The sequence below is a fragment of the Falco peregrinus genome, chromosome 5 (genome assembly GCF_023634155.1).
Source record: "Falco peregrinus isolate bFalPer1 chromosome 5, bFalPer1.pri, whole genome shotgun sequence".
In the NCBI taxonomy this organism is placed as follows: Eukaryota; Metazoa; Chordata; class Aves; order Falconiformes; family Falconidae; genus Falco; species Falco peregrinus.
Genome location: NC_073725.1, coordinates 46,608,123 through 46,632,272, shown reverse-complemented (window position 1 = coordinate 46,632,272; position 24,150 = coordinate 46,608,123). Strand labels below are relative to the sequence as shown.

General features: G+C 41.3%; 1 protein-coding gene across 14 annotated transcripts in view; it reads left to right on the top strand.

The window, feature by feature from the left end:
- Positions 1-24,150, top strand: part of ABI1 (abl interactor 1) — an 81,963-nt gene that overhangs the window by 396 nt on the left and 57,417 nt on the right. For all 14 annotated transcript variants that reach the window (XM_005233888.4, XM_005233884.4, XM_005233881.4 and 11 more), the window contains exon 2: positions 22,862-23,029. In XM_005233888.4, the coding sequence (XP_005233945.1) occupies positions 22,862-23,029 (168 nt within the window). The remainder of the gene's footprint in view (positions 1-22,861; positions 23,030-24,150) is intronic.

Below are 24,150 nucleotides of genomic sequence, written 5' to 3'. Positions count from 1 at the left end.
TTCCCCCGGGTTTGCCTTTTCTTTCAACTTTTGCAGCCCAACGACCGGGCTTCCCTGCCCCCTCTCCGGAGGGGAAGGGAGGGGGTTATTATGTCAGTCCGGCTCGGAGGGTGTGTCTTTTTTTTTTTTTTTTTTTTTCCCCCCCTTCTTTTTTTCTGTATTTATTTATTATGAGTCACATCCCGGAGACCTCCCTGGGCTGGGGCGGGGGGTGAGCGGGGCACGAAGGCCGGTGAGCTGCTCCGTGTGGCCGGCTCAGACCCGGTATCTCGGGTTTCCCCCTCGCCTCCCAGCGGCGCGGCTCCCTCCGGGGGACGCCGCCGGGCCCCGGGGCGGCGGCTGGCGGCGGTCGCTGAGGCGGGCAGCTCCGCGCGCCTCACGTGGAGCGCGGGTGCCGGCCGGCCCCTCCGCCAGCGCCATCCGCAGCGGCGCGGGGGGCGGAAGGGGCCCCGCACGCGGGGGACATCACGGAGCTCGGTCGGCGGGGGGGAGCCGCGGGGGAGCCCCGGCGGGGCCCAGGGAGCGCGGCGCGCCGGGGCCCGCATCCCGCGGGCTGTGGGGGCTGGGGGCTGCCCGTGCGCGAGCGTGGGGTGGTGCTTCAAAATGGCAATCGGTGCCGCTCGCAGGCTCCGCTCGCAGGCACCCTGCAGCCGCGGTTTCACACCGGGTCTCCGGTGCTGGAGGAGGCTCCCCTGGCTGTACCGTGTCTCCGGTCGGTGTGGATCCCCCTCCCTCCTCCCCGAATGCCAGTGCTTCTTGGCCTTGCTTTAAGGCTATTTTTGTGAAGCTGCTTTTAAGCACAGTTTGCTGTTATTATTTTTTCAAGATTTGCCGCACGAAACTCCCTAAGTCTGTGTATTTGGTTATACTCATGTGGCTACAGAGCCATCCAGAGATGCTCAAATTCAACTTTTTTTTTTTTTAACAAAAAAATTGAAGGGGGAAAGCAAATGAGCTCCGCTTTACTTACTAGACAGCTTGTAAAGTGAACTTGTTGAATCTAAAACTAGACTACCTGTGATGAGTATTTAATGCAGGTTGTTAAATTCTCTGGCATCCGTTGTTGTTGGTAAGCTGTCTTACTGTTTTTAGTAATGGAGCAGCAGATTTGAAAACACAGCTTTAATAATATGAAGTGAAATACTTTTTTCTAAATGAGCTACTTGGATTAAAACTGCTCTAACAAGCCATATTGTCAAGATTTTTTTTGGTGTGTGTGGTATGTGAGGTAGTATGAGTTAATGTCTATTTACTCTTCCGAGTTGTTTGCTCCACCCAAAGAAAGCTGCTGATATAAATGTTTCTAAGAGGCGAGGTTCATTTGGTTTTACTCATGGGAAATATGACAAATACATGAGCATGGTAATTGCGGCACAAGTTTTGACCTGTCTCCTGCTCCTGACTTTTTCCCTGTGTTAGAAACTTACAGAGAATCTTCAGTTAGGTTGTTTTCTTCGGTCCTAAAAATTGTCTTTTTTTTTCTTCAAGCAAACAAACCAAAAAACCCAACACTTGAGCTAGGTCCTATCCAGTCATTTGGGGTGGTTTTTATGTAGTTATTTATTTATTTTTTAAATGTGATAGCTCATTTTCACCTCAAGTATCAAGGTCAGCTGGATGTGGGATTGGTACAGTCTGTTTTATCTGTGTACAGCTGTGTTTACCCCTTTTGAAAGGAAGCTGGAATTCTAAAATTCGTAATGAGGACTTGTGCGGTAGCTTTGAGAAATTTATACCTCGCTTGTTTTGTACACCCGTTGTATGTTTACTCAGTGAAAATGGCAAATAAATTGATAAAATTACATATTTTTTAATGAGTGATGGAGGTGGGTTTTTTAATCAGCACTTTATACAAAGCCATCTGCTCTCCAGTTGGACTACTGAACAGATTATACTTCCTGTGCCTGTGGTGGGGCCACTGCAGGATTAGGCGATCTGACACAGGGCACTGGGTTGAGATTTGGGAGTGTGTATATCGTGGGATGGGAATGGAGGAAAGGAGAGGTAGAGGCTTAACCAACGCATAGTACAATTTTTTTTTTTAATTTGATGTAATTGAGCATTTTATAAGAAAGGCAGGCCAGAACACAGAACCTGTCGATGAAGTGAGTATTAAAACAGTTCAGAAACGGCTACGCGTTGTAACTTATCCCATAGAGGGTGACAGATTCAGTCTGGCTCCTCTGACTTTGGATAGCTTCGCATTTGGAGAGTTTTCTCTCGTTCTGTGGGAAAGGCTATGTGATTCTTAGCAGGAAAACCCACCGTGTGCTGTCACCTACTCTGCGTTGTGGCACTGAGGTGGTACAAGTTTATCTGACTGTTCTGACTGCTGATGGTAACAATCTGTAGTAATTGTAATAGCACTCAGATACTTACTCAGAACTCTTGATGTTCTCAGCCTTATGTTTTGTATTCTTTGCTCACTTAAACAGGAAAGCAATTTCCTACCCCTAATTACATTGCTGTATTCAAACTATATCTCTATTTTTTTGTATCTGAAAACATAGGAATCTTGTTTTGTCTCTCCCACTTAACGTGGGAATAATTCTGGTAAAATCTCAGTCATACTGATTTGTTTTTTTTTTTAAGAGAGTGTGTTCAGTGTCTTTTGGGATTCTTCAAAAAAAGAAAAAAAAAAAAGAGGAGGTATTGGAGAAGAACTCACCTGGGTCCCACCCGAGTCCCTAATGGTGGATGTGGCTCTATTGACAGTAAGCATCCTTTTAGTGAAGCATTTAGGAAAGGTGACAGCATTTGGGACGGTCAAGCTGAAAACCACTATTCTAACAAAAGTGGGAAGCAGTTTCTTGCTAAGGCAAATTGTGAATAAATCGGAATGCCAGGCAGTAACACAGTTTGCTCTCCACGTGTGTTCTGATTACCTAGAACGTTTATCTGATAGGAAGGGAAAATAGCTGGGGAGAAGCAGAGTAAATAAGTTTCTAAGGAAGACCTGCAGTGCTAAAAGGAAAGTATGGTATGGTGGCAGTCTTGGGGGGATGGGGGAGAGAGTGAGACAGAAAAAAAGGAAATCAAATGTAGAAGTAGTAATTGAAGGAAGTTGTGATGTTATTGGTGGGGATTTTGGCTTTGACTAGAAGGAAAAAGGTGTTATAAGTACATTACTATATTTAACCTGTGACATGATTTAAAATCTGTTATGTTTCTAGTTGGAAGCTTCAGTGACAAACTGGTAGAAAATTCCTATTTTCTTTTAGATCAGAGACTTAAACTCTGAACGGTTTTAAGAGCAGGTTTTGAACCTTGGATCTTTAACTGGAAGCATGTTTTTGTCTCCTGAAATAAGTTTTCTTGATATCAAGGAAAATGTACTTTATGTATAGTTTTCTAAATATTTTTCCTATCACTCTTGAGAATACTGGTATGACTGTTCTCTTGTGATGGAGACATTTGCTTGTGAATTGGCATACCTTTATTATAAAGTGCAGTGAGATTAGGCAAGGGAAGGAGTGATGAAACTATCTGATAATGGAAATAAACAAAACTTCTTCATAGGTGCCATGTAACTGTAAGTTCCAGTACCTAATGCCTTCCCCAAATCCTTTTGCCTGCAAATAATTCTGGAACTTAGCCCCTTTCAGTTTGTATGTAACCGTGAAGAGTTATCTGAAAATCTGTAACATAAAGCTGAAGATGCTAGTGAGGAATTTAATCAGTATCCTGAATAGTATGGACTTTATCAATACTAATGCAGAAATAACATGGAGTTAAAGTACTTAGAGTTCTAATTGTGATTCTTCAGCTGAAAATACTAACTTCCAGAGAGATTTTCCTGTCAGTTTCTTGGCTGAACTGAATTACTTTCAGTTTTTAATGAAGTTATTTACAATAACTAGCCTATGAGGTGTTAGAATGATGCAGGAAACCAGTGTCTTCAGTGTTACTGTGCTGATGACTTCCTTTTGAGCAACTTCAGTTGGCTGGTGTAGTGCTGTAAAACACTGCTTACAACTCTCTCCTACTGTCTAAATCAGATGTTTCTTATAGTCTTGTTTATGCACAGGCATATACATAGTTTTCATCAATCCCTTTGCTTCTAGGCCACTTGGTAAGATCCATTTGTAATATTTTTTTAAACTCAAATATAATTTTTATATGACTGTGAGAACCTCTAAATGAATGGCTTGGAATATGTACTACTTGTGTAAATTCTGATCTTGATAGTCTCTAGTGGATAGGTTTAGCAGCTTTAGAAAATAAATTAAGTGAAAGACCTTTTAAGGAAGTAAGTGCTGTGTTGCCTAAATACGTGGTTTTTTGTTATCATGCTGTTTCCTTCTGTAGCTTCCAACTGGTATGTGGGAACTAAATGGTGGGTTTACAAGTTCTGGGTAAAACAGACAAAAGCAGGGACAGATTTAAGTTTGACTACTGTTGCAAAAAAATTTGAAGTGTCTTTCCAAGTTGGTAGAGCAATAAATGTGTGTGGCTGCACAGTGTTGCATGCAAGAAGTTTCACAAATCCTTATGTTGTCTTCTAGTATGTGTGTAGGAATTCTTTCTGGTTTATAGGTTGGATGTTCCACACTTACTATACAGTAGATTGTACATATTGGAAAGGAAATAACATTTTTCATGGTGTGTCGTTTTCCGTAAATGTTGGTAACAGATTTGACACTCAGCTTGGTTGCCTGGTGTATGGAGAGTGGCTTGGTTTAGTTCAGTACAAAGTAGTGCACTCAGAATGTCTAATTCAGGAAGTGGCCTGCTTTAAAAGGATAAACTTCTTAAATTGTCACTAATAAAAATCTTTTATGAGCTGTGAGAACTTGCATGCTTTTATGTTCATAGGTTAATTAGTTTGTATTGAGAGTAAATACAGTGGGTTTTTCCTTTTTTTTTTTTTTTTTCCCCCCTCCTGGTTTCATTGCTAAATTTGGAACATTTTGTAAGAAAAGCAAATTAAGCTACTTCATGTTCTGTAACATCAAAATATAATTCAAAATTGGAGAGTTTCAGAGCAACAAGATAAAATATGGTTTTACCATACACTATGGTTTGTAGGCTTAACTCATATCCTTTAACATGTTAGCTTAACTTTTAAACACTGTTCTTTTTTTAAGGTAGTTTAAACAAACACTTGCCATCAGTATGAAAGGCACTGGCTTTTCTATGGGCATGGTTTAAAAAAAAAAAAAAATTGGGTGCAGGTTGGTGGGTTGGGCTTGTGTACCTCTTATGTGCTGGTGTGTTGTGTGTGTTTTGGAAAATACAGCTTTATGTTTAGCTCAAAATCAGCAGTAAGGCAATAGCGCAACTTCACTGAATCAGCGATTACCCTGTGCACACAGCAAACAGATCCAAGAGTGTTGTGTGTGTGTTTTGTGTCCAAAGGAGATGATACGAGCTTTTCCAAAATTTGAAATGTTTCCACTAATTTTGGTACGTTTGGTTTAAGAAGCCAGCAAGATGTCAGCTGCTCTTCCCATTCCATTTTTTGTTAGTATTTCAGCAGATGATTGTGTTGGCACTGTGCTGCCTTAATCGGGAGGAGAGTAAAGTGGATTGGGCTAAGTTTTTTTTTTCTAGGTGCATACTGCTTCTTCCACAAAGGAAGTGCTGTCCGCTCCCTTCTGTTTCCACATATGCTGGAAGGAAGAAGCTTGCAGTGTATGTTAAGTGTGATCCTTGCTCTCTGTGCTCTGCTTGCTGGGCCCAGCCCTGTGGAATTGTTGGAAGGAAGAAAGAAGACATGACTAAGAGGGGCAACTGTCTAATGCTTACCTCCCTCTGGATCTCTGGGAGCTTGGTGCAGTAAGTAGCTCTTATGGTAAAGAGGAAATAGATAGGCCTTGAGGAGGGCTCATAAAGTGGATCACATTGTAATGAACTTAAGAAGACAGGAGCAGGCCGTGTACAAGTACGAAGCATTGTACCTCTGAGGGCAAAGTTCCTGTTAGTATCTATGCTTCTGATCTAAGTTTAACAATAAAAACCCCAGACTGTGAAAGAAAAAACCTGATGCAACCTCCCAATATTTTTGTTGAGTATTTTGAATTGTCTTCATTTTACAGAAGGATAAATGGAGGCATAGAATTTATAACTGACTTGTGCAAGGTCATATAGGGACGTGCTGTCAGATTTGGGAACAGAACCTGATTGTTTGGACTTCCAGTGCTGTACACTAGGGTTCCATGCCACCATCCCCACCCACCGCCTTTCCAAGTTGACTCCGTTACTACAGCGCAGCAAGAAGTGTGTATCTGCAGAGATGTGAAGTCAGTGTCCACAGAGACAGTGCAATGAATCCCTTGGGAAAAGATGCACCTGAAAACATCATTGGACTCGTTAGCAGCATTTACTTTTTAAGGGTTTTACATATCTCCTCTCATAAGAACCTTGAGATTCTAATTTTTGGCTTTGCAAACTTCTGGAGTTACATAATGATTTCGGTACTGTCTGTCTGCATGTTGGTGGGGGTGTCTGTCTTGGCAGAGGCACTAGAAGATATCGCTGTCTTTCTCGTTAGTGAAAGCAGTCTGTGTTTGACAGTTCTGGTGACTGAAATCTTACTTATCTACAGAACAGCAGGGCGGCAGCTGTGTGGATGAAGTGTCAGTTCTGGTGTAGCAAGACATCCTTGAGGGATGAGAGTGTATCTTGCTCTCTCTGTGCCAGTGTTCAGTTCTTAATTAGTAACTTACGGTTGAAAGGAGTGTGTTGTGGTTATTTGTTCTTACCTGGTAGGAAAAGGCTTGTGGGCCCCCAGTTACTCAGTGTCCAGGCTTGTTCATGATGACCCGAGTGTTCTTGCTGCCTTTAGTATTTGTGTTAACCAGAGTGGTGTTCCTCTGATGCTGTTCTTTCCACCCCCACCCCCAAATCTGAGCACTGGTCACAGCGGCAGGTGAACTCGGTCACAGGGAATCTCCCTTCCCTCCACGCCTAAGGGAAGTAACCGCTGAATTCGTAATAGTAGATACGGTGCCTGAAGTGGTTCCTCCCTTTTCCTGACCTTGCTGGTGAAGTGGCTGCCACAGACAGACACTTGATGTCTCCTGTGGGTTATAGAAATAACCCTTTGCAGCTCAAAACTTGCGCAGAGCCCTTGTGGGGCTAACACCGGGTATGTGGTAGAGAATAGGTTATGATGCACTTCTGAACAGAGTTCTGTGCGCAACATGTTATCTGTAGGTGTGTTTCCTCCTTCACCTCCAGCCTGTCAGCATGCCCATCTGGCTGTGCTGGAGAGGCTCAGTCACGTGTTTCATCAACCTCAGGCCAGCTAGTGAAATAAAAGATACAACACTTATAACAGGTGGGTTCTTTGAAGAATCCGTTTATTGTACAGTATGTGAAAGCGGAACTGTAAATGCCTCCTCTTGGTATTAGAGGAAATGTGGGTTTTTTCCTTGGGTTAATTAGTAAGAGTGTAGATGCCACCTTTGCTTGAAACTATGCAAGTCATGTTACTCATTAGATATGCAAGCCCTTAATGCTGTTAACAGGAGCCATGCATGCTTTGCAGAGTGTAGATTTGTTACTATGATGTTGATATTTTAGAAGAAAAGGAGGGATGTGGAACTCCGCGTGAGAATTTCAGCTTGGAGCAAAGCATGAGTGCAGCATTTCCAAATAACTTGTAAAATTCAACAGTCTGTATTAACATGAGATAAAATTGGTGGGCAACCTGCTGGCGAAGCTCACAAAACAAATCAGTTTTACCCTGAAAAAGATTGACTGTTTACAAGGTGACTTTTAGACAAGAATGTTATTAAAAATAGATTCCAGATCAAATATGTCTAGTTAGTAAGTGCTGGGTTTGGCAAACTGGAGAAGCCTCTGAAGATCAAAACTTCTCTTGGTTTGGGCCTCTTGTGATAAAGTCTCTTCGTAATAGCCACGTGATGTGTGCCATATTCAGTTTTCTGCTGTTGGGGAATATTCTAAAAGAACAGTAGAGGTTGTATCTTCTGCAATGAGATACAGCTTTGTTATGTTCCTTGTGTTTCTTATGTTAAGATAGCAGATACATTTGGGATAGTGTCATCCCTCCCTCTTCCTTCCTCCCTCCCTCCCTCTCCAAAGAGCCCAAAATAATCAGTTCTGTGTACTCTTTCTGCAGCAGAAGTTAAAGAGCAAGCACACTGCTCCATGTGTGAGGAGGCCCTGATACTGTAGTGATGAACATTGAAAGAACTCTTGGGGAAGAGACTGCATCACTTTCCTAATTTTATTGTAACGTCAAAGACAATGAGGAGTAAGATGTAGTACTGTTCCTACTTCTGTTATGAAAGCAAGGAGGCCTTTCAGAACTCTGGCAGAGGAGGCTTACTAAAAGAAATGCTGGTTTGACATCCTTAGAGTTAAGCGTAATGTTCTTAGCGGGTGGTCTTAAGGTTATAAATAGTTCCAAGAAAAAGAATTTGTTTGTTTACTGTTTCAAGCATAACATTTCTTTGATGTCCTTGGAAAAGAATTGAAATGTAGACTCTTCTGGCTATTTTCACACCAGTGTTTTTTCTAAGCTATACTTTATCAGGCAAGCGTGGGTTTTGTTGTTGGCTTTTTTTTCCAGCTAATCTTTCACCAGATGCATATCTTCACTTTCATCCTCTGATCTCCTTGTTGTACTTCAGGGTCAGCAGATATACCAACCAGTGTTTGTCCTGTGGCAATTGTTGTCAGTTGAGCATCTTATTTGACTTTATTGTAGCAGGTGTGCTACAAATTATTATTTGAACTGTGGTCTCCGTGCACAAATGCTGTGTTCTGGAGCCTGAGATAAGAAAATGTCTGTGTAAAACAAATAGACAAGAGAAGAATGAAGTGTCCAGGCAGCTGCATCAGACTGCTGCCATAATGTCAAGAAAGCCATGCCATAGCTTGTCTTTTCACATTCGTACACCTAATGATGTTGTCACTAGTAACATCAGTGACATAATAGTGACTAACATTTCTTTCTCTTCAGGTGCTTCTCCTAGCCTGTGATGTTAATATCAATTTGCTGATTTCTCTCTCAGTGTTAAGTATCCTATCTGCTTGCTACAGGCAGTTTCCTAGACCTGTTGTCTGTCTTCTATTGCCGAGCACTGTAGACTTATTCTTTTGGTACCATTGACTCAAGAGTGCTCTCATCACAGCTGCTGGCTCTGAAACAGACTCACGTGCTTGCTCTCTACCTCATTGACTTTGGGTCTTATTTCAGATCTCATCTGAAAACCTCTTTTCCCTTGCCTATTTCTTTTAATTAATGTCTTTCTATTATTTATCTGCATATTTTACTGCCTTGGAGCTTAAATTATGCAGCTGTTTTTCATGATGTCTTTCAGATAAACAGCTTCTACTAGCATGGGCTTGAATAATTGGAAACCTGTAGCTACTGAATATGTTTATATGCACTTCTTTTTTAGATTCTCTTTATTGGCTCAGAGTTGAGACTAAAGCCTTGCCCATGAAGTGGTCTGTAACCACCTGAGGAAGCCATGATGAGCAGAATACAGAAGAAAGAACACAACTGGGGAGATGTTGTGTGCAATAGGACTGACATGATTCTGTCTGCTAGTAAAGCTGTTAGGAGGCCTCTCGAATATATGTGGCCAGGCCCTTCCTTTATAAGAAATTTGTCTTGTTCAGGAAGCTGGTCCTTTTGTTACTCTGAGGCCAAGGAGTGGAAAGGGCTTAATAAAACTTCTGTCCTTGGAGGGCCTTAAATCTCTTACCAGCGAGGGAAAGGAGGATGTGTTGGGGAACGGTGTTCTGTTAACATGCATTAGTAGGTATGTATCCACAAAGCAGAGCTGGACCTGATCCTGAAGGGTTTTTATAAAACACAATTCTAGCCTCCAGGGTTCCCACTGTGAGGCCTTGTGGCAGGTGGCTTGGATGGTGCTTCAGTCAAGGTCCAAAGAGTGTCAGACTAACAGAGATATGATGTATCGAGGCACTCTATGTTGGCAGGATCCTTGGAGACCTGGCTAGGGATTGTTCAGCTTTTGATTTGCTGGCTGGCATGCAGGATTGCTAAATGTCTGGGAGAAGCTGTGATGCAAACTCCTGGCTTTAGCTGCGTTAGATAAAATGTGTGTCTGGTTTGGAAGTGCTTGGCTGTACAAGGGCTCTCTTCAAATACTGTGGATGTGTTTCCTGCTGCAGCGTACCGTATGTTCTCCCAGCACTGAAATGGCATAGTTGCTGCAGTAGTCCTGAGATTTGCCTGGAAGCGTTGCAAGGGAATTTTGTCTTAAATGGCAACAGATTTTGTATCTGATTTCTAAAGTGTCTTTAGCTCTGAATGTTAGGGAAAATTGTTGTTGCCATAGGTGTAATTGAAGCTTGGGCTCATACAATGCTGCTTACTTTCTGAGAGGTCTTGTATCACTTGAGTAGTGACTGTGTCCTTTCTAGATGTATGTTTTGTTCCTCTTCAGCAGTCTGTCCTTTAAGCCAATGGAGAAGGGTGACAGACAATGGAAAGCTTTCTAGCACATGCTCCCTCTTTAGAAACCTACTGTCAGTGAACAAGAACTGTAAAATCCGCTTCTGTCGGTACTCTGCAGTGAATATTGACTGTTTAGAGACTGAGGGAGGTATCTGTTGTAATTATGAGAGAGGCTCATTTACTGGGGACAGAAGCCAAGTATGCGGGGATTACCTGTGGGCTGTTGCTCCTCTACCGAGAGGAGAAAAGTTGCTGGTTTTGGTCCTGAATGTGGGAGGCATGGAGGATTTCAGCATGTTCCTTGGGCATGGAAAGGTCTTAAGAGTTGATGAAGAATAATCAAGGTTGAATAACCTTCTACCTTGCTGACAGAAAATGGGAATGGTTTGAAGGGTGATTCAAAAGCAAGTCGAGGGTCTTGAGCAACACCAAGTTTCTGGTAGGAGTAAAAGCGCTGGAGGAACAGGGGAGAGAGTGTAACTCTCCTTCACTGTGTACCTCTCTTCAGCCAGTCTTTCTTGCTGGCTGTGACGTGGTAGAAGGACAACACTGAAAGCAAATACTGTTACTATTTGCTTCCTACCTACAGCAGACAGCTAGAGAGGTAGCTTTACTTTTTTTCCCAGGTTTCTGTAAGGGGTTACTGCGGCAGCACTGGGAGTGGGGGAGTAGGAACTGAAGCAGGTACTTACTGGCTGTGTAACATCCTACGAGGCCTGGGGGAATGAATGTGGCGAACACTGTGAGTCATGCTTGTCAGTCTCATAAAGCAGGAGGCTTTTTACAATTGGCCTTGGAGGGAAAGAGGTGTTTAATGGAGCAGTTGTGAAGGAGTTATGCAAATAGAAGACATAAGTAATGAGCAAAAGATACTCATTTAAGCTGCTTGTCTTCTCAGAAAATGACTAAATGCAAACTAACCACTGCAAAAGTTAAGAGAAATGTATAATCATTAAGTATAATGGGTGTAAAAATGTGGCCACTCATGATAAGAAAATTCTTCTTTTGTGGCTAGGAAAAAAATTTCTGTAGCTGTTGAACAGGACTGTTTCTCTGAATACAGCTCTCTGTGGCTGTAACAAGGGCCGCTCATCGGTCAAGCAGATTACAGGTGAGATGGTAGCAAGGTGTCCTGGTGGCCCTACTACAAGTGCTGAAATAGAATACTTGAGGGGTGGTTTTACTACCAGAAGGGGAGACAGGGAGTGATGTGGATGTGACTATTCTCATGCCTCTGATTGCATGGAAGTGCAAGCACTGCTGTCATCTGTATGACTCTGGACCTCCTGCATCTGCCTAAACCTGCCCTTCTCTACAACACTGTATATGAAGGGGAAGCAGTCTTCAAAATCACATGAAGGAGCAGCATAAAAACACCAGTGGAACTTCAACATGGATTAGAAAACTTTGCTGTAATTGTCTGCTGGAGTCATCGCAGCTGTATTTCTAGGAACAGTTACTCACTTGAACTACTGCTGTGCTAATGCCACAGCAATTGTCTCTCCAAGGACTTTGTTCTTTTAAAAAAATACAACAACAAAACACCAAAAAACCCCCAAAACCCTCTCACTCCTTAACTTGGCACTGTGTTTTCTATTGAAGAGCTTGCTTTCTGTCTTCTGTTGGTTTCTGTAAGTTAAGCATTGTCTGTTGCAGAATGTGGAGATTACCATATTTATTTATTTTTGTTACCTGCTGTCCTGTTCATGTTTTTTTGGGCAAGAAACAATGCTATATTATTGACTCTTGCCATTCCTCCTCCCTCCTCCATTCTCCTGAGCCATCTGTTTTGTTCTGAGGTGTGTGTGTTTGAGGAGCTAAATTCCTACTTGCTGCAATTGAAATAACACGGTATTCAAATACGTTTATGCATGTAAGGTTTTGGAATGCTCTTGCTAACCATAAGCTCACATTTTAACATAATAAGTAATTCTTCAAAAATAAACTGGATGGTGGTGTACTTAAACCACTATCAGATAAAAATTGTACGGTCAGATCCAGGAGTGTGTAAAAGTGTAAGCAGTATTAGCAGCTGTTTATGCGATCAGATAGAAACAGAAACTAGGTTGATTTTCTCCACTTACATGCAAGTTCTTGTAAAAACCATCAGTCCTTGTACTGCAGTCCATTAGTTTATGACCATGAGATCACTGTATAGCCTGTGCGTTATGTGAGAGTATGCCTTGTAGTGGGAAGCGAGCTACTACAAAACTGTACCCTGGTTTCTAGTCTGAGCATGTTGCACTAGTGTTGTGAGATCTCTGCAAGCCCTTGGATGGTTTCTTGCTGGAGCAAGTATATCAATCTTCAAGACACTAAATAGAAGTGTAGTGCTACAACGTATGAGAAGACAGTTTGACCCTGTTAATGGCCATTTCTTGTTTTAAAAATACTGTGATGTTTGGGAATTGCCTGATCTGTAAAATCTGGGCAGTGGCTGTGTGTTGAAAGTGACATTCTTAAATATGAGAACTGTTTCTGAACTAGGAACACTTGCAGTCCAGACATTTACTGGATGTCAAAGGCCTGTGTAACTCTTGGCTCTACATTTTAGTGCCTTGAGATTCTTCCTGGAGCTGGACAGGCCTGCTAGTAATGACTTTCCATGCTCTCTTCCCTACTTCCCTCCCTGCTTTGTTGTCCAGCAACATCTCTGACATCTCCATGTGGAGAAACCTGTTGTAATGCTGAGTGTAGCTTTGAGCCTGCTTGCTTTTGGACTGACCCTTTTGCCGATGCTGACATTCAGTGTTTAGCCGTCTTTCAAAGCAGCAGTTGAGGTTACCCTATTGCATGGGTTCAGAGCACTGTTGACATATAATCTGTGCGTGCTGAGGTGACACTGGAGTTTGATCTTTTATTCTAAATGTTGCTCAATGCCCTCTGGTATGATTCCAGGCCTGCCTAGAGGGTAGGGAGGACTAGAGAGTGAGGATCTAGAAAGAAAAGTAGCCTTGGAAGTTCACCTGTAAAAGGTCATAGAATTTTAGCATGTTGCTTGTCTTCAGATACAGATTTCTTGTATTATTCTGGGCTTATTCCTTCAGTTTGATTTCTCAAAACAGAGATAAAAAAACCTTCTGATTGTGTGAGCACACACTAGTCCTTGAGAGTAAACTGAAAAGGTAAATAAAATCTGTAGGAGGAACCATTGTTACCAGTATTATGAAAAGGGACTTTCGCTCAGTGTGAGCTGAAGAGCTTTGCCCAAAACAGGTTACTCTAAGCTATTTTGATTCGGAGGCTTGCATGGTATGAAAATCTACCCAGTTCTGATTTGTCACTCCAGTTAGGTTCTTTGTTGCTGCCACTGTATTACAAGGAGGATATTAATGTAACTAAAAAATGCTAAAGTGTCTCCTTTCTATTCCCACCAAAAAAAGTAAAAAACCACCCAAAAAACAAACAACAAACCTTTGGCTTATCAATGAGTATATCCTTGTTAGATGAGTTAAAACTTGTTTAAAACTTGTTTGGTGGGTGCTGGCACTTAAAGTAGACAGAAAGGCATTTTAATTTCAAGCCCCATTACAAACAGAAAAGAAAAGATCAATATTTGAGAGGCAGCATATAAGGAAACAAATGGAATGTAAGCTCTCTAATTCCCTGTTATCTGCTGTCTAGTGTGCTGAAATAATCATACATGCCAAAGCCTAGGGTAGCTTTCTTAGTGTGGAAGAAGGAAGACTGCTATGGAAGTGCTAAGGGCTTCTTTTCCTGGCTGACAGTTCAGGGGTGGCATTAGTCTGTATTTGGAGCTCTGGGTGATGTCTCTGATGTCAGAGCTTGCTTTATATCAGCAGTGAAGAAATTTGTGTGCTTGATGTCATAAGGCAAATCATAGACACTGCAAGGAGGTTAAAAGTGTAATTTTGAAGCAACTGTACGTGCTAATACTGTGCAGTGCTTTACAGAAATGGAAGATGTGGTTTCTGTCCTGGAGCTTGTGTTGTCTAAATAATGTAAACCACAGAAAGTAATACTTGGGCCAAATTTCTTAAGCTTGCTGCATATGCAGTCTTGAAGTCTTACTAATTGTGTACAAGGGTTGTGTGAAAATGACACATGACCATGTCTGCTTCTGTCATCTCAGTTCAGTGTGGCATGCTATTTTGATTGTATACACAGACTGTAACAACTGACATTAACAATGTATTGTGCTAACATATATATTTACTCTGATACCTCCTCTACTGGATTTGGCAGGAGAACTGAAAATAGTGTTTTCAAAAATACTGGTTTTTATATATATATTTTGTTTTTTAATAAGGGGAGTGGTTTAGGTCAGAGCCAAGATGAACACTGCTGTATTGGGCAGAAAATGCTGCTAACAGAGCAGCTGGCACGTACCTTCCCAGGCTCCATCTGTCAGAGTCAGCATTGCTTTGTAAATCGCACTCCTATTGGGTGGGTAGGTAGATTCATTTCTTGCTATAATGTTGGCAGCCTGGATTAAAACGGAATTCCTAAACTGATTTTTTTTTTCCCCACTTTTTTACTGTTTGGAAAAAAAATAGTGTTTTTGTAGGCTACTTCTGCCCTCCTTTACAGACCTATTGAAGTCTGTGTCAGCATGTTGCGAATGCTGCATCTTGTGGACTTGCCTTTAGTTTAAGTAAAAAAACGTATGAGGGTAAGGTAATTATTGGAAGCTTAATCTCAAAAACATGGTTCTCGGCTGTGTATGCCCAAGTCAGAATGGGCTGGGATCTGATGATAACCCGTATCAGTGTATCTGAGAATGTTAAACAGTGGTGTGTTTTTTTTTTTTTTTTTTTTTAACATCAATGTCCATATTCATCTTGCATTTTTTATCAGAACTGATAACACTTTTACCATTGAGGAGTATATGTATGTGTATGAAATATATGCATGTTCCTTAAACTCTCCTTTTCAATGAACTTCTCCCCTTAATGAAGGTACTTCTCACTCAATCTTCCCCAAAGGAGATAATGATTAGAAAAATTGAGGCTCTTCTTTTTAATTAATCAACAGAATGAAAAGCAACTTCCAAATTAAAGAAAATCTGCAAGGACACAAGCAGATTGGCTAAATTGGTCTGAGCCCATAGAAATGCTAATTTGCTATCAAGGCTATTCAGGACTGGTCAGGGGAATATTATTGGTGGAAATGAAGGATTTGCTTCTAGCTGATTGTCTAGCATGTACAGGATTTGGGGGAAGGGCCTGTCTGAAACAGCTTGTGAATTACAGGCAGTGCTTTTTACACTTACTGTCCTATGTGTTTGTTAAACTACAATAATTTGGTATGTGTCTTGACCCTCGAGATGGAATAGCTGATGAGTCGATGATTTTTGCCAAGATAGATTTCGGTCTGTTTTGTTTTAGAAACACTTACTTGTGGGCTGTGGTGTGGTGGTGATCACCTTATTGTCTGGTGCCATGAACGAGTGCCAGCTATATTGTGCAAGGTCTTTACCAGGGGAGAAGAGATTTCAAGTTCTACCAGTTCCTCTGTGTTTGGTATAGCTGAGTTACTGCATCTTATCTTGGAGAAACTCAACAGACATGTTATTATTTCGTACCAATGGGCCTTTTTGTTGTGGATGCTGAAAGGAAGTTCACTTGAGTTGAATTGTAGATGCTAGCCTGGCTGTGTGTGTTGAGGATTTCTACCTCAGTAGATGGAAAGAGTTGCTGTTTACTGAATGGACTTGAAAGAATTTGGTCAAGAATTTAATCCTAGTTTTCATTCTGGTGTTACTGTAGTGAGAGGGATCCTAGGTTTTAGAACTGTTCTGAACGGTTAGGCATCCTTCTGTGCCTGCCCTGTCTTTAAATTCCTTCATACTCCTTGAACAACCAGTTATTTAAGTGGTAGAGAGCTTTGCTGCTTCTATTTGACTCCACTTCTCACTATGAGTAGAGAGGTGTGTTGGATAGTCTCTTCTATTTCTTGTTTTCACTGTTAGTGAAGGACTGACCACCAGTCCCCTGGAGAGAAGGCATTGGACAGGAGGTGGACATGATCAGTGACTGCAATATATTACTATCAATAGCTTGCAAGTTATTGGGTAATTAGAATCTTGAGCTTTCAATGCCCCTCCCCAAATTCAGGAATGGTATAAAAGGACCATAAAATGACTAGTTATGGCGACAAGTTATGGCAAATCACTTCAGTAAGACAGCTGAACATTTTTCTACTGCACACATTGTAGTACTGGTCTTTGTGATGCATAATTTTAGTTGAGATTTGCCTGTGCTCTGGGAGAGGTGGGTTTATGGCTTTAGTTCCCCTTCCTATGGAGGCTGGGTTTGCCCTGTCATTTAATCAGGCTGTGCTTGTATTAAGTCCCTTCCAGTTCCTTGTCCCTGCATAAATGCTTTCTTTTTAAATTTTTCGCAGTTGGTTTTGCTGATGGTGGTAAAGATATGAATGGCAGAGCAGGTGGTTCCAGTAACAAGAATACGGATGGTGACTGATCTGAGACTGATTATGTTGAAGAAAAGACAATAGATGAAGTGTACGGGTGACCCTCTGAAGTTTTATCTGTGTTGCTATGAGAGGATGTCTCTTGTGCTGCTAGTATGTTGGGCAAAGGTTGAGTTTAAACTTCTGAACTAACTCTCCTGATGTCTGGCTTCACATTCCAGTGAGGGAATTGAGGTGCAGATCAGTGAGGAACAGTCTATAACTTGTAGGCAGGTAAACACCAGGCCTAGTATAGCTCCGTGGATATTAGGAAATACTCAGTGCATCATCCCCTTAAAGTAAATGCTAGTCTTGCAGTGAGACTGGTGTATGGCCTGAGCATACTAAGCCTGTTCCAGGAGACAGTTGACATGTGACGTATCAGATTCATACTCTGTCCTTACCTGGGTGGCATACATAATGTAAGTGACCCCTATTTATAAATTTTGGAACCTTAGTTTCCCCCGCCGCTCTGGAATGCTGTATATCCCTTAAGGCTGTATCTGTGATGAGAGAAACCCTGAATGCTCCCCACCCAGCACCTGCTAGTAATAACCACAGTCTGTTTAGAACTCCTTGTACGGCTTTCAGGTAGGTGCTTCACTCCTGAACATTCTTCAGAATATAGAAACTTGTGGCACTTGCTGTGGTCACTTGCCAGTTTGACTTTCTTCTCTTGTTTATAACTGATACTCTGATGTAATAACTATCGGTAACGGCCAAACAGTCTTCATGGTGCAGCCTGTTTACGAAGCAATCTAACAAGCTTCATGAACTATGGGTAAGGAGGAACCTGTATCCATGGGCTACCCTTTTATTTAAGTATGTAGCTCCTCTGTTATTTAGTGATCTCTGGATTTACAGTTCTTGATATTCAATGTAAATTATTAGACACTTGACTCAGTAGGTAAATACTACCTAGCATGTATGGCATATTTAAAACTTCGAAACATATTACTGCAGCTTGAATATGGAACACTTGGTCTAAGCTGAACATACATTGTGAATAGTTTAGAAATGCCTAGGCCTTTTGCCAATAGCAGGCAAGAAGTAACAAACCCTTAAGACCAGCTTGGAGTTATTAAAAGCCTTATCAGATCAGTGAAGCAGCAACTTCGAACTCATAGATGCATCCAGAATTTCCACATAATGTTAGGAGCGCTTGCTTTAGGGAGGTTTCAGTGCTCCTGTTTTCTGAGTGGGGAAGCCACTTTTCAGAAGTATGTTCCTTCCACCTTGGTATGTCCCCAGCTAGTTCTCAGGGAAGTTAAGTACTGAGATCTAGGAGTCTCCAAGCCACTGCCTGGATGTGCATGTTCACCATTCTATAAAAGTATTTCCAATTGACTGGAAAAATGAGGTGCCTGTAGATTGTAGCAAATTTAAACTGGAAGTTTTGGCTAGGTGTATGTTGTTTTGGTTGTTTTGTGTTTTGATTTAGTTTTTTTGGTAAAACTTCATTCCTGACCTTGTTGGGAACAGTTGTCTGTGTTAAAATGGCAGGACCTTAGTGAAGGAAGCAGAACTTTGAAACCTCAACTGTAGTATCCGTCTTATCAGGAAGTATGCTTTCTGTGAATGTCAAAGGTGAGTAAATGACAACATGAACAAAAGAGAATACAAATGGGCATATTGATGACTTTGGCATAGCTGCATTCTGTGAATGCTAATGTGATAAAGATTGCTAAATCCATGTGGCAGCTGATTGTAGCAATCCTAATTTTCTCTTTAATTGATTAATGAAAGGTGTAAGTCTTTTTAAAAAGATGACAACCAAGATTTAAACCTAAACAATTATCTTGTGTTTACTTGTGAAGCAAACACAAATGTATTGCACTGTTGAATTCATTAAATGTGTATGAGCAATTACAGCAAAGGCATATAAAACTGAGTGTGAAGTTGTTTCTGTAGCTTGATTGCTGAGAGTGTTCAAACCCTTGAACAGAATGCCAAACATCTGAACAGGTATTGGGCACTGAATAATTAACAGCTCTGTTCAGCTTAGTGACTGTTTGGCTGCTTTAGGGCAGTGCTCTGTTAGTAGTTTATCCTGGATGGGTTTTTCTGTGCTTGAGTTTGGACATATTCCAACAGCTGAAGATGAAAAATGTGGAGCAATGCATGCCACGTACTGAGGAGGCAAATTAATTTCTTTCTGCCAGGGCAGCCAGTCTTGGTGTGATCTGATGAACTGCTTTCTGACCCTTTTCAAGTGGAGCCAGTCCTTCTGGTGGGGCGTTTTTCTTACAGGGAGTTTCAAGCACAGTGAATGGAACTGAAGTGGGAAGCGGGGAAAACAGAGGTCAGAGAACAGATGATGAGAGTATGGACTGGTATGATTGCAACAGAAGGTTGGGCTTCTGAAGGTGCTTTGCAGTGTGAGCTGATGTGATTTTTTTGGGTGCAAGTTTGTACCTGTAGTTGTGCGCTGCATGAACTAGATGATGGTGGGAATTAGCTGAGAGAGAAAGCCGGAGGGCAGATGGTTTGAACACTGCAGACACTATTGTGGGGATATGCCTTTGTGGGTGGCAGTTTGGAGAGGGGAAGAGAAAAATTGGCTGGGTATATGACTTGTAAAGATCAGCTGCTGAGTGATGGACAGGTTCCTCATCGTTTGACCTTGATGTGTCACTGAACTGAAGAATTGGTAAATAAGCTCCTACTCTTTTTTTTTTTTTTTTTTACTGTGGCAATTGTTTGGGTACAGAATCAGTTTTCTACTTTACTATAGTAATTATGTGACTTTTTAAAGGAAGTTTTATTATACAAGTTTGCATTTGCCAAAAATACATGATATGCAGTGTGGAATGCCATGCAAGTTTAACTGTCTTTTCATGTATTTGCTTGGTTTATAGGAGGAATTTTCTTTTTAGTGTTAAACATAGTTACGTGAAAGCAATTTCAAACTGCAATTTTGCCATAGTAACATGAATGTTAAGGGTGAACTAGGCATACAGGTGGGAGCTTATTTTGAAAGGGAAACTTCATAAGCTGTGATATTCTGGATTTAGAGAATATTCACTTTGCTGCTAAAGGCCACTCAAACTTCTGTTTATATCAAGGACTACTGGAGAAACAACAGTATCTTTAAAGCTTTTGATACAGGATCATAAAGTAATTCTGAACTTGTTAGGAAAACAAGTCAGTTGACAGTCTTTAGATTGTGTTGTCATTAAAATTGAATAGTTAACTGGTGCTCATATTCCAAAATATCTGAAGGCATGTAAATGTGCATTATCTTCTATACCGCTTTTAGTTTTTGCTTAAAGAGAGGTGAAAGTAACAGTTTAAGAACATTGGGAATCCTGGCTCCCTCCTGTTGCTGCTACATAGCTCTTGGCTTCTCCTTCTCCTCTTCCCCTTTTGCTGGCTGTAAAGCTTTTAGCTTGTATCTTGTGGATGCCAGTAGTTCTAATTAAGAAATGCAAAAGACTATGTCAGGTTAGTTCTAATCTAAACTGTTAAACTCTAAACTGAAATTGCCTGAATTATCTGCAAAGCTTGAAAATGTTTCTAACCTAATTCTGCTAGGACATGCAATATGTTCCACATCAGAACTGTGTTCATCTAATCCATCTAGTCATTTGAGCAAATAACTAAAACTTTAGGTGCTTAGGCAAATGAGGGTGAGGCATTTGATCAACAAATCATTAGAGAAGAAAAGAAACTTTTTATACAGTGAGGTTTTCTCGACAACACTCAGTAATTGAGTGCCATGGCTTTGTAACCTGTTAGTGTTCAGCGTATCCGTTAGTTGAAACTTTGTAGTAAGAAAACTGCTTGAGTAAAGGCTATAGATCTCCAGTTGAGCTTTTATGAAGTTAAACTTGTGTTGACTGCTGCCTTGTTGGCTGTGTCTACTTCAGTAAACCTTTTATTTCAGTTATTGGTGAAGTTGCTACCTGCATTTTCACTGTTGTCCAGGGTGGTAGAAGTTCAAGTATAAATAATCAGTTGGGTTTTTTTAGGCTTCAGCTCAACAGGAAAGTGTTTTTAAAGTCACTGCTAGTGGCAATTTGAAGTTTAAAATGCCTCTGGAAAGCCAGGGTACTTTGGGAAACTTGCTTCTTGAACCTTTAATAGTTGCTTTACAGATCCTTCACCACCAAAGTTTGTTTTCTAAAGAAGCAAAATGACTCACTAATGTGTTCTGACAGCTAGAAATGTCAATACTCTTTTTAGGTGGAAGATAGCTTTGTTTGCATTTGGAAATACTAAAAAAATCGGAGTTTTGCATGGTTTGGCCTTTGTACATGCAGTAGCTGTTTTTTTACCTTTTGGCAACAGATTGTATTAAACTGTTCTTGCTGCTTCACATTGTAGAAGGCATCTGTATGTGAATCCATTTGAAGGATGGCATTAACCAAGTGTCCTAAAAAGTGTAAAAACTGCTAGGAATGTTAATCATGATTATGAACAATTGTATGGATTTGGGGGGGAATTCACCTGTGTTTAAAAAAAGACAAATCTTTAATTAAAAGGTAGCATAGCATAGCTTGTGTTGCAGTATTTAGGTCATGCTGCAACTTTATAATGTATATGAACAGTTTGCCTTCTGATTCTCTCCTTAAAGCAAGAGCTGATTCTCTCCTTAAAGCAAGAGAGACAAGAAAGATTCCTTATTAGCTGTTGCATCTTTTCATACTTGAACTCAGGTGCAGATTTAACACTTGGGGGTGTTAAATGAAAATACTGAGGTGAAGGAATAGAGGCAGCCTTTAAGAATGAATGAGTGCATGGAAACTGGGAAGCACAGGGCTTAGTTGAATGCAAATGGAATTTCTTAGTTTCCTGACTTTATGGTTAATACTGTAACTGTTGCATACAGTGTATGTTGAGTCTTATTCAAAGAAATCAACAATAAAAATAGAAGACTAGTTGGAAGGGACTATTAATATGAGCCTCTCCTTTTGGTTGCTGAGATCAACTGACTGTTCCACAAATAAATAAAATGAGGAAGAAACTATGCTAGCACTGAGTCATCATATACTGCAAATCCTTCCTTATGCAGTGCACCTTTCCTACAGAGGGAAGAAAGAGACTTCTGGGTAGCTGCAGTTTGCAGGCTGGGTAAACAGATGAAGTACATGGCCTCTGCTGCCAGCTCCCAAGCTGTGATACAGGGAGCACTTCAGAGTGGGGTGTGTGCATTTTCCAGATGGATTTTTCTCATCCTGCCAGTGAGAAGGGACTGATTTGGGTCGTGTGATTCAAGTCACGTAAGCAGTTGCTGATCTTGGACAGTAACCTGCCCTCTGACTAGGGAGCAAGTGCCTCAGGACAGGTTGAGGACTTCAACTTAGCGAGGTGTGGTTTCAGCGGGAAAGTGATCCTTTTATTTTTGCCGTTCAGGGGGAAGCTGTGCTCCTTTCTGACACATCAGAATGTATGTGTCTTCTCAGACATGATGACTTCCTCAGCTGTCAAGGAAAGTTTATTAGGCTTTTGCCTGAGGAGGGATAGTTTCACAAATACTCCCTGCATGCAGGAGCCCTCTGTGCATACCATCATGATGCACTACTTGCCCTTCTCCTGGGCCGTGGGAATAGTAACCCGCATAGCTGGAGGGTTGGCTTTGTAGGTGGCATGTGCAGTAGGGGACACGCAACTGTGGGAAAATACTTTTCTGTCTTTAATGGGCCTGAGCTGCATGACCTCATAAGAGATGGCAGAAGCTGCATTTCAGTGTTCCTGGGGAATCGGAGGCTTTTTGGGAAACGAAGGGTTGGACAGGCTTTAGAAACTCAACTGTAACACATCACAATAGTGTGTTTTCTACTGAATGACTTGGTGTTTTTGGCATATAATTCTATTATGGTTAAATATTTTTCAAATTCTTTATCTTCCTTATTGAGAATTTTTTAAATGTAGATGCAGATAGAGTACTTTGACTGCACACTCAAATGTTCTTAATTACAGATTCTTCTAAATATAGGTTGTATTTTTATGTTCTTGTCCTTTTCCCCCATACCCCACCCTTTTCCTGGACTTAAGCAAACGTCTTGTTCTCTTGCTTTACAGGCTCCAGATAAAAGGAAAGCATTAGAAGAGACCAAAGCCTACACAACCCAATCTCTAGCCAGTGTTGCTTATCAGATCAATGCACTGGCCAACAATGTATTGCAACTGCTGGACATCCAAGCCTCCCAGCTACGGAGGATGGAATCCTCCATCAACCATATCTCCCAGGTAATCTTTTTTTTTTTTTTTTTTTTATTTCTAATAGAGGACTGACAACACTGGAGAAGGCGTTACCTTTCTCTTGTATTGAGCTGGATAGTTTATGTTGATTTCTCTGAATTCTCTGAGTAACATGATAGAAAATGGTAAGGCTTTTTTCTTTCAGTATTTATGAAAGCCACTTTGTGATGGAGCTCAGGACAGAAGTAAAACAGTTCCTTTATCAAGAAGCACTGGGATTATGTTTGGTTTAAAGCAGGAGTTAATTACTTCGGATTCCAAGAACTGAAGCTACAGTTGAGGGAGGGGTGGAGAGGATTCTCTTTCTGAAGGAAATCTAGATAAAATACCACTGCTCATATGGTACTTCTATTAGCGTTGCAACATATGCAGTAATCTCATTTGTTTTCATACCTTTGCAGGATGTAATTACATGAGCTGTGTGAGAGGGAGAGCCTCTTTCTAAGCCAAAGCAGTTGAATGAGCTGACCTGACTTGTACTGTGACTGCAGTATTGCTGGAGTTGATGTGGGGAGCACATGGAAGTAGATGACAGGAAAGAACAGGCTTGTCCCTGTCAGTGACAGCTTGTGTTCCCTTGGCTGAAGTGTCACCCTAGCTGGCTGCTGCTGAGGGGGTAGAGTTGCTGCTGCTGCCTGCCTTGTACCTGATCTGGCATTGGTCTGATTGTATGCTAACTCAGCCAAAAAATGTCTGCTGCATTTAGCCTGGAAGTGGCTTATTGCATCATCATGTGTGTCCCATACTAGTGCCAAGCAAGGAGGGAGGGACAGGATCCACTCAGTTCATTAACTCCTATGTTGCTGTTCTCAAGTGGGCTTGAGTGGGTTGTTGAGGGCCCGGTGTCCGCTCTATCATATGCTCTTATTGAAATTCAGTTGGATCTTTGGCCTTTGTCCTATGCCTGTCTGAGACATTTCATAAACAAATCTCAGAGGATTCAACCTAAAATGTTCTACAGTGCAGCCAGTGAGTTTAAAACCTTTGTTGGTCAACTGGTACCATTAGTGGTCCACCTTAGACCAAATACTTGAATAGAAATGCGTCTTATGGTCTCTACTGTCTGTCTCCTCATAGGATCTGCTAACCTCTTTACTGTTACTTCAGAG